Source organism: Nannospalax galili, unplaced genomic scaffold (genome assembly GCF_000622305.1).
Source record: "Nannospalax galili isolate Female #2095 unplaced genomic scaffold, S.galili_v1.0 scaffold50, whole genome shotgun sequence".
NCBI lineage: Eukaryota > Metazoa > Chordata > Mammalia > Rodentia > Spalacidae > Nannospalax > Nannospalax galili.
Genome location: NW_008328749.1, coordinates 2423409 through 2433480, shown reverse-complemented (window position 1 = coordinate 2433480; position 10072 = coordinate 2423409). Strand labels below are relative to the sequence as shown.

The 10072-nt window shown below is 36.2% G+C and overlaps 1 protein-coding gene across 3 annotated transcripts in view; it reads right to left on the bottom strand.

Moving 5' to 3' along the window:
* The window catches only part of LOC103731152 (UDP-glucuronosyltransferase 2B15-like), a 17929-nt gene that overhangs the window by 5996 nt on the left and 1861 nt on the right, over positions 1-10072 (bottom strand). For all 3 annotated transcript variants that reach the window (XM_029561790.1, XM_029561789.1, XM_029561783.1), the window contains exons 2-3: positions 9457-9605; positions 2656-2787 (exon numbers count right to left, since the gene is read on the bottom strand). In XM_029561790.1, the coding sequence (XP_029417650.1) occupies positions 2656-2787; positions 9457-9605 (281 nt within the window). The remainder of the gene's footprint in view (positions 1-2655; positions 2788-9456; positions 9606-10072) is intronic.

Here is a 10072-nt window from a genome sequence, read left to right as displayed (position 1 = left end):
AAATTAGATAATTAATGATGCATGAAATCATTATTAAGTTGCTATGGTATCATAATTTAATTGTAGAAAAGAGTGACATGCTACTAGTGATTTTTACAAGCATTATAATAGCTATAAATTTGCAGTTATCACTGTATTTTTAAATTACTTTAGAGTTTACTTATATTCACGTGTTCTATGTTATTTTAATAAAGTTCGGTATTTGTTTTTGTCTTTCATTATCTATTTATGACAAATATTTCATATCTACAATTCTCTCAGGTCAGGAGTTATTTGAGATGTCATCATGTTAGCCAGTGGGTAATAGATTCATCTCACTCATCCATCCTGGGAATAATCTTGAATGGGTTAGGTTTTAAAACCAGTCATTAAATATTTTGGGTCCTCCTCACCCATGTTTACCCGTATGGATACTTGGTTCTTTGTAGAGCATTTATGGCCCACAAGCAGACACAGAAACTTGCCTGTATTGTTCTACACATTGAGACTGCTTTTTCTGCTTCAATAATGAGTGTGACCACAACAATTGGCATTTCTTGATTTATAAGAATTCAAATCTAAGCAATCATCACCTTTATATGAGAAATCAATTTATTCAGGGATTATAAGACATTTCATGTAGATATATAAATTATTAGTTGCCAATTCTAGGAAAAATTGCAAGTAGAATGTTCAACATGAATCAACAGCTTGGCATTATCACTAAGATTGGCAACTTCTAAAAATCTGCATTTGTGTGTGTGTGTGTGTGTGTTGATTTGTGTTATGTTTTTGCATGTATGTGAGCCCAGTTCTGTGTGAGATGACAGGTTTGCCTGTGCCAAGGTGAGTGTGTGGAACTGAGAACACAGCTTCAGGTGTGAGTTCTGGTCTTTGCTCCTGCTGGAGACAGGGTCTCTGATTCTACTGCTGCTCCACCAACTTCCATGGATTCTTGTCTCCACCTGCCTTCTCTGCATAGGAGATCTGGAATTCAAGATACATACAGTACCATGTCTGACTCTATGTGGGTTCTACAGATTTGAACTTAGGTGCTCACACTTGCTCTGTGCACTTTACCCATGGAGCCAAGATTCTAGCACCAAGAATTCTTTAAATGCAGCAAATAAATGTTGAACATGAGGATGATGCTCTAATTTAAGGGGTGTGTTTGGGATTTATATAGTTAGTACCTGACTTGGGGCCTATGCTTGGAACTGGTTTGGCTATAGCAGAGCATATTAACCTCTCCAGTGAATGTTTTGAAGTTCGTCATTGAGAACTTACTGTTCGTAAATAATATGACTTTTGAATCCCTCCCTCCTAAATTCCAAAGATGCAACATTTAGTTCAACTAACAAAATGTATACTAAGTGGTACTAATTTAAGAAAACTCAAACAAGTCTGATAAACTGGAGAAATATCCATATATTTGAGACCTGTTTGTTAGTGGCTACTAAAATTAACTTCAGGGTCTCAGTGAAAATTAGTATCAGTGATTACAGGAAGACTTTTTTTTGGAAAAAAACTAAAACAACATTCATAAATACTCAAAGATCAAATTTTTGTTTGTATTGTGTGAAGATGCATGGAGATCTAAATATCATCAAACTGTATTGTATAAAAATCACAAAATTTCAATAGAAAATAAAATTAAAAAAATGTTTGTAGAAAATGAGTTTAACATATACTTTATGAAATGAGACATCTGAAAGTGTTCCCACATTAGACTGTCTTGGACACTATATTACTTCATTTTCCTTTCTGGCTGCTTAGAACCAGAGTCCTGTGGCATGTTTATTATTCCTGGCATTCATTGTAAATATTGGGCCCATCTCCTCCTTTTTACAGCTTCTAAACAAGCAGGACACAGTCCAGAAGGGCTGATTCTTTTTTCTTTTAATTTTTTTTTTGTATGAATGTTTTGCCTGCATGTGTGTAAGTGCATCTCTGTTGTGCAATACCTGTGGAGGTCAGAAGAGGCATAGGATCCCATGGAACTGGAGTTGTTAGCACTATGTGGGTGCTGGGAAGTAAACCTGGGTCCTCTGCAAGAGTAACAAATAGTCTTAACAGCTGAGCCATCTTTCTAGACTAGATTCATTTTTCTCTTTATTCTCTTAGATTGAGGATTGTGCTTTGGTCTCCCTTTCTCTATATGAGTTTTTCTGAATCCTGAACAGGCCTAGTTCAAAATTAGTATAAAAACTCAACATCTGCATGGAATTCTTACATTGCATGGCACATTTTAAACTTTTCCTAACACCTGCTTAAAGCTACTGTGTTTATGAAGTTATTGAATAAAAATTAACTCCTTCATTAAATGTCTATATTGTGTGCATTTCTTTAACAATCAAGAAAATGAAGCAAGGAACTGGGCAGAATTTGATTATTTTTTTGTACTTTTCTCTTCCAAATAATTTCATCCTAATTCTCAGATTTCAGACTGTGGTTACCCAAAGTGATCACAATGTTTATGCCAATGTTTTTGTCAGTCAAAAACACCTTCTATATTATTGAAGCATCTGGCATGTCTATTTTCATTTCTAAATTGGCTAAGATTAATTACAGTGCTCTTACACTGATCTTTTACACAGGAAAATTCAGTAATCAGACACTTCACAGACTTTAACAGACTTGGTAAGTAGTGGCCTTCCATGGGACAATTTACCTCACCTTTTGTGGGATCTGTGCAAGGGCTGATGCAATTATGTTTGCCTTTTCTTCTGTCATGTTCCTGACCATTGACCCCAGAGAGAATATGACAATACCATCTTCTCCAGAGCTCTGGACAAACTCTTCCATCTCCTGTGAACACAGATTTTATTTCATCACAAAACATGAACAGAAAAAACATTATTGGAATTGTTATGAAAAAAGCTAGGAAAAAATAATTGAGTTTTATTAGAAATTGTTAGATTAGTGGTGACGAAACACAGAAAACAGGAATTGTGAGTGCTGAATTCTGGCCTCCCTCAGGCCTCCCTCTGACATAGGGGCTGAGAATGCAACGGACTGCCTGAGAGCCCCTGAATTCTGCCTCCTTGTGGTGGTGAGCTTCCCTTAATCATGCCATAACCATTCCCCTGCCTGGAATTTCATGAGGCCCCTCTGAAGGCCCCAGGGCAGATTTGGCTTTGATAGGCTAAGGCTGAAATCCAAGCAGACAGCCTGAGAAGGTGGGCTCCAACCTCTATCAGTGTAGCAGCTCTCACCTCAGCAGACTGCCAGAGTGTTGAGTTCTGGCCTCCCTCTGGCCTCCCTCTGCCATAGGGGCTGAGAAAGCAGGGGACTGCTTGACAGTGCCTGGATCCTGCCTCCACTTGATGAAGGAAGCCTGAGTGTACCTGAATGGAACTGGAATTGGGTTTCTCTGGGTTCTCCTGAATCTGAAGCCATCAGTTCCCTCCAAATTAAATCAGAGAGAACCTAAACCCTGTACCAAACAGCTTTACATAACAAATAAAGAAAGGATCTAGGCACCTGGAAAATGCAAGCAGAAGCATACTTCAACTTAACTCTCATATCAGAATCATAAACAACAAAAGAAATTCACATGCCAAAATCACAATGAAAGAATAGTAAAATGGAAAGCCAAAATACTAAGTCCCCACCAAATTCCACCAATCCTGGAGAAGCGTTCTACAAGGAGAACCCCCTAGAGGTGACCCAGGACACTAAATTTAAAAGAACAATCATAAACATGATAAAGGAATTAAATTTAAAGAGCACACAAACAAATCAAAGAACTAATAAAAGGTAGGGATAAACTTCTGAATGAATTCACAAAAGAGAGAAAAACATTGAAGAAATCTCAGGCAGAACTGAAGAAGGAAGTCCAAAACTCAATAATCCAACTTGAAACAACAGGGGAAAGCCTCACTGCTAGAATGAATGAAATGGAAAACAGAATATCAACACTGGAGGATAAAACTGAAGAACTGTACCACTCAAGCAAAGATTATGGAAAATTGAAAAAACACAGGAATGGAATACGCAAGAGATGTGGGACACCATGAAAAGACCAATTCTACAGATCATAGGAATAGAGGAAGGAGAAGAATTTCAGATTAATAGTATTGACCAAATCATAAACAGGACTGTAGAAGACAATTTCCTGAAATTAAGGAAAGACACTCCATACAAATATAGGAAGCACATAGAACACCAAATTGTATAAGAAGAGAAATTCCCCATGACATATCATAGTAAAAACATTAAATGTACAGAACAAAAAGAGAATACTGAATGCAGCAAAAGAAAAAAAAGTCACATACAAAGAAAGCCCATCAGAATTACAGCTGATTTATCAATGCACACTAGGAAAGCCAGAAGAGCCTAGACCAAGGTATTTGCAGCTCTACTTGACAATAGATGCCAGCCCAGAATACTTTACCCAGCAAAAATGTCTATTATAGTTGAGGGGGAAAGAAAAACCTTCCATGACATGAATGGCCTATAGAACACATGCCCATAACACCAGTCCTTCAAAGAATACTTTAAGCAATACAGACAGCAGAGAGAGAAACAACTATATCCCAGGGGCAATGAAAGAAAACAAATGAAGGTATAATTGAGGAAATGCAAAATTAGAGAACATAAACAGCAATCAAAATGATGGCAACAATACACATCTTTCAATAATAAATATCAATGGACTGAACTCCCCAGTCAAAAAGACACAGGCTAAGTGAATGGATTAAGAAACAAAATCAATCTCTTTGCTGTCTGCAAGAAACCTATCTAACCTTCAAGGACAGGCACTACCTTAAGGTAAAAGGATGGAAAAGAATATTCCAAGCAAATATCACTAAGAAACAAGAAGAAGTTGCAATTCTAATATCTGACAAAATAGATTTCAAAGTAAAGCTCATCAGAAGAGATAAGGAGAGTCATTTCATTCTGATCAAAGGAACAGTTAAACAAGAAGATATTACAATCCTTAACATATATGCACCAAACTCTGGAGCACCCAAATTCATAAACCAAAAATACAGGACATTAAGACACAGATTATCCCCAACTCAGTAATAGTAGGGGACTTCAATACCCCACTGCCTCCATTAGACAGGTCAACTGGACAAAAAATAATCAGAGAGATGTCTGAATCAAATGGATCTAACAGACATCTTGCAAATATTCCACCCAAGACCAAAGAATACATTTTCTCTTCAGCACCCCATGGAACTTTTTCAAAAATTGACCACATACTGGGCCACAAAACAAACCTTAACAAACACAAAAAATTTGAAATAATTTCGTGTATTCTATCAGACCACAATGCAATAAAGCTCAAAATCAACACCGGACCAAGCCCTAGTCACTAACAAACTCATGCGGATTGAGAAACACACTCCTAAACAATGAATGGGTCAAAGGAGAAATTATGAAAGAAATAAAAGAATTCCTGGAATTCAATGAAAAGGACAATACAATACAACACAACCTCTGGGACACATTAAAAACAGTCCTAAGAGGGAAGTTTAAAGCTCTAAGTGCCTGCATCAAAAAATTAGAGAGAGCTCAAATAAATGACCTAACATTGCAACTCAAGAAACTGGAAAGGCAAGAAAAAATGAAACCCAGCAGCATAGAAGAAATAACAAAAATCAGAGCATGACTCTTGTTGGGTAAATTATTTCCAGTATGCATATCCTCAGGTCATACATACACCTCAGCAACCTCTCAGTTATCTTGGTAAGTAAACTCAATAAATTCATTAGTCCCCAGTAAAACTTTAATCAAACATTGGCTTGACATGAGAATCTTTACAGGGAATAAGCATTGATTAGCATCCCCAGGAAAAGAAGTATCACAACAGATGGAAAATTTATTTGTTAATGCTATTATGTCTCATAATTATTATTATATTTTTTTGATCTTTTTGAGACAGGATCTCCCTGTAGTTCCAGCTGTCCTGGAACTCACTATATAGACCAGGCTGGCCTTGAACTCACAGAGATCTGCCTGCCTCTGCCTCCCGAGTGCTGGGATTAAAGGCGTGCACCACCACACTTGGCCCCATAATTATTTTTAATAAAAAAGAAAATGAGAATTTAAAAGATGTTAAAGGGATTTGAGAATGGAGATATTTTCCAAAATAAAAAAAAAATGAGAAAGCCTAAGCAAGTTATAAAGGTCTGTGTAAGTTTGTAATGATATATAAATGATTAGACAAAAATAATATATGCATAATCTTAAAATTTCTATGGCCATAGTTTAGTCAACTAGTTTAAGGCACTAAATATACATCTAGTCAAAGTTTATCTGAGAACATTTGGTTTTTCACCCAAGCCTTATCTACATAGCACATGATAATTAAAAGTACCAGTCTAGTGGAAGTAAATTTATTGGATGTTTAACATCCATAGTTTGAGGCATGTATTAATGTGGTTAAAGGGACTTAAAGGACAGTTTTTGCTCCTTGTCATCCAAGGTAAAAGACGTTACAGGGGACTATGGAACATGTCTCAAAATGTCCTGTAACTGTTGTGAGTCACCTGTCCTCTTGCTCAGGGAGGACATGGAGACCCCATGAGATGGACTTGAACCACTGTCTAGTCTACAAAGAGGAGGGTCAACTCAGAGGAAACATCTCATTCATGCTTCTAAGTGAAGCCAGACATGGTTGAGCAGGACCTTTGACTTATCTTCACATAGATGGAACTGGTAAAAGAATGGAGCCAGGTGCTCCTCCCAGGCTCATGTGACCCCTGAGGAACAGATCCTCAAATGACTTTATGTGTAAAGATAAATTGATTTATTTGGGCCAACTGTATGGTCTTAAACACCCAAAAGAAAAGCAGAACCAAAGGATAAAGTCCTCAGTATATTTCTTTAAGAGTTCAAGGGATTACATTTCCCAGACATTAGGCTTAAGTCTATATAAAAAGTTATTTAGACAATTGTTTCTCACTGATGATTTTGTTCCTAACCAGAAAGTACTGCTCAGGTATAAGACTTCATATCCTGGTCTCTAGTACTGTAGTGTCCACCCGTAGCTAAGGGAGCCAACCAGCTATTGTTATAAAATGGTGGATAAATTTGTTTTCTCCTCTACCTAGAAGACTTTGAGAGGGAACTGATACGGAGTGTAACCACTGTAACAGCTATCAAAATATCTGAAAGCAAATCCTGAATCCATCACTCTAGAGTCCGCCTTGGAAGACAAAAGAAAAATGTGGAGGAACCCAATAGAGGGATGCTTTTGGAAGCCCTTGTCAAGAAATTCCAATGGACTCTCATATGAACATTTGAAAATTGCCCTGTTTTGACTTTTTTCTAGTTCCCTGTCTAGAACTTATAATGCTAATTACTCTTGCCCTTTATTTCTCCTTCACATCTCCTATTTGGGATTCAAGGACTTTCTTTTCCCCATAGAGATAAGAGTTATGCAATTTGGGAGTCTTTTAGATAGACCCACTGAAGGGGTACCCCAATTGCCTAACCCTGTGTTTCTCCTGTTCATCATGGAAGAAGCCAGAGCGGTCTGTGTCCCTATTGGCAATTTGGGTAACCTGCTGATTCCCTATGGTCAATTTGGGTAACCTCTTCAAAGGATGGTGTGATAAGAATAAGAGGTAGACCTTGGCTAAGCAGTTAAGGTAAAAAGACCCAAAAGAAAAGTAGCCACTTTCTTGGCTTAAACTCACAGTGTCCTTGGTCCTCTTAGCAACATACTCTGTTACAAAGGCCAAAAATGCCAAAAATATTTGGGAGCTTTAATCTAAGAGGTAATCCTTAATAGATCTTAGGGTTACCTCTACATAGTGGGGAATGTTAGAGTAGCCAAAAGCCCCATAAAAAAATAAATAAATTGAAGAAGGTTTCGGGTATATGAGGTTATCAGAAAAAAAAATGATGGGGCGATATGGGAGGAGTTGGAGGAGAGGGAGTGGGCATGGATTCGATCAAACACTTTATACACTTGTGTGAAATTCTTAATAAATTATTTATTTTAAAAATTCCATGGAAAAACTCTGGTGTGGAATGTTAAGTACAGATAGAATAAGAATTTCTTCTCAATGACCATGTTGCTACCTAAAAAGAAACAACTAGGAATACATTGTAGCTGTATGTGTTCCAAGTTCTACCTTTTTTACCACACTTTACTTTTTGAGATGCCTGTTATTTTGTGAATGTAGTGACTAAAAGAGTGATAGTCCCTGTGATTATAATTTTCTTTATGGCTACAGAAGTATGCTTACCATCATATGTTTATTGGGTATTCTACTTATGCCATTTTCTATGAAATGTGTATTTATCTTTTTTGTCAATTTTCCAATAAATTATTTTCTGGTAAAAAAAGAGAAAGAAAACAGAAATTGTGATCTTAAACACTTTGAACTTTAGAAGCAGCAATACTAAATACATTCACATTGCTGTGTAACAAGTATTCCATATTTTCCTCTGTAAAAATTGAAACTTTGGTGTCTATTTATATTTTATGAGGTATTCATAGAATTCAAATTCTCATTTAGATCTATTTTTTATCCTATAAAATATGTGATTTATTTTCTATTATTTTCTTCTGTTTCCATCTAAAGCCCCTATGATAACTGATTTTATGTTGTCAATTATTGTTTGATAAAACTATTTTAATGTTTTTATATGCTATTATACTATATGCTATTATATCTAAACTTTGTTATGACATACAGTGTTACTAAATTTTTGCTAAAATAATCATAAATATGTGATATATATATGTAAAATGTATAATAACTTTTTATAATATTGTGTATAAATAGAATGTTTTCACAATGGACTATACAACGTGCTGCTGGTTGGGGCAGAAACTGTGTCTATGTCATTTGTCTGCATCTCCAACATTTATTTCTGGAGTATTCTAGTCACATCATAGTTCTGAGTGATTGATGCTTTCTGATGTGCTGAATTTAACTGACTTAATTTCTTTGTCGTGTGTGTGTGTGTGTGTGTGTGTGTGTGGTGTATGGGATAGTTGCATATCTGTGTAGTTGCATGTGGAGGCCAGAAATAAAAGTCAAACATTTCCTTTTTTGATCTTAAGCATATATTTTGAGACAATGTCTTTCACTGAACTTGAACCTTAATATTTTCACTAGACTGATGGTCAACAAGCCCTCAGGATCAGATTTTTTGGTCTTCCAGTGCTAGAGTTTTATATGCCTGCCACTGTGCCTATTTTTTTTACATGGGTACTGGAGATTCAAATTTAGGTCCTCATCCTTTCATGGAAAACACTTCCCAAGGAGTAATTCCCAAATACTCCATCTAAATTTTATTCACAGATTTGAATATTTCTCATGTCTCTCATATTGTTCCCTAAGGACAATACAGAAATGTGATTAAGTAAAAATTTGTACTCCTAGTTGGCAGAACACTTAACTCCACTTCCTTTATATCTCTCTCAGGAGGAAAACAGAACAAACTGTATAGTACCACTTTCACTAACAAGGAAATCTAACAAAACAGAACTAGAAGGAGTATATACACCTTAGTCAAGGGTTTGGCAGGTCTGCAGTGAAGTCCTCCAACAAAGTCAACATTTGGTAAGGTCGGGCGAGGAAACTCCAGATCCCAGTAGGACTGAATGAGCCACATTTCTGCCTTACTCATTATCTCAGCTATGGTTGTGCGCCTTCCTAAATGGGGAGGTGGGGGGGAGAGAAAAAGAGAGAGAGAGAAATGCTCATGACAGGATTGTCATTTGGATATAAAACATATTTTCTCCAAAGAGCTGAAATAATTTATACTAGATTACTTAATGTAGAAAAAATGTGATACTAAAATACAGTTGTTTATTTATATGTAATGTAATCTACAAGTATAAAAGACTTATGGTTCATATAATACCTGTATATGTATGTATATGTTTGTGTTTGTAAAACAAAACTCCAAAGACTCTCTTGTTTCTTTAGCAATTAGCAATTATGAATAGTTATTGAAATAAGCCATAGAGCCAATGTATAAATACATATTTCATTCTCTCTAAAGTTTCAAAATTAACCCATGCAAGTATAAGCAAATATTCTAACTACAGAGTCAAGTAATCTTACTTTACCCTGGACACAACTACCCCAAGATTCATTATAGTTTGTAAAAAGGTGGT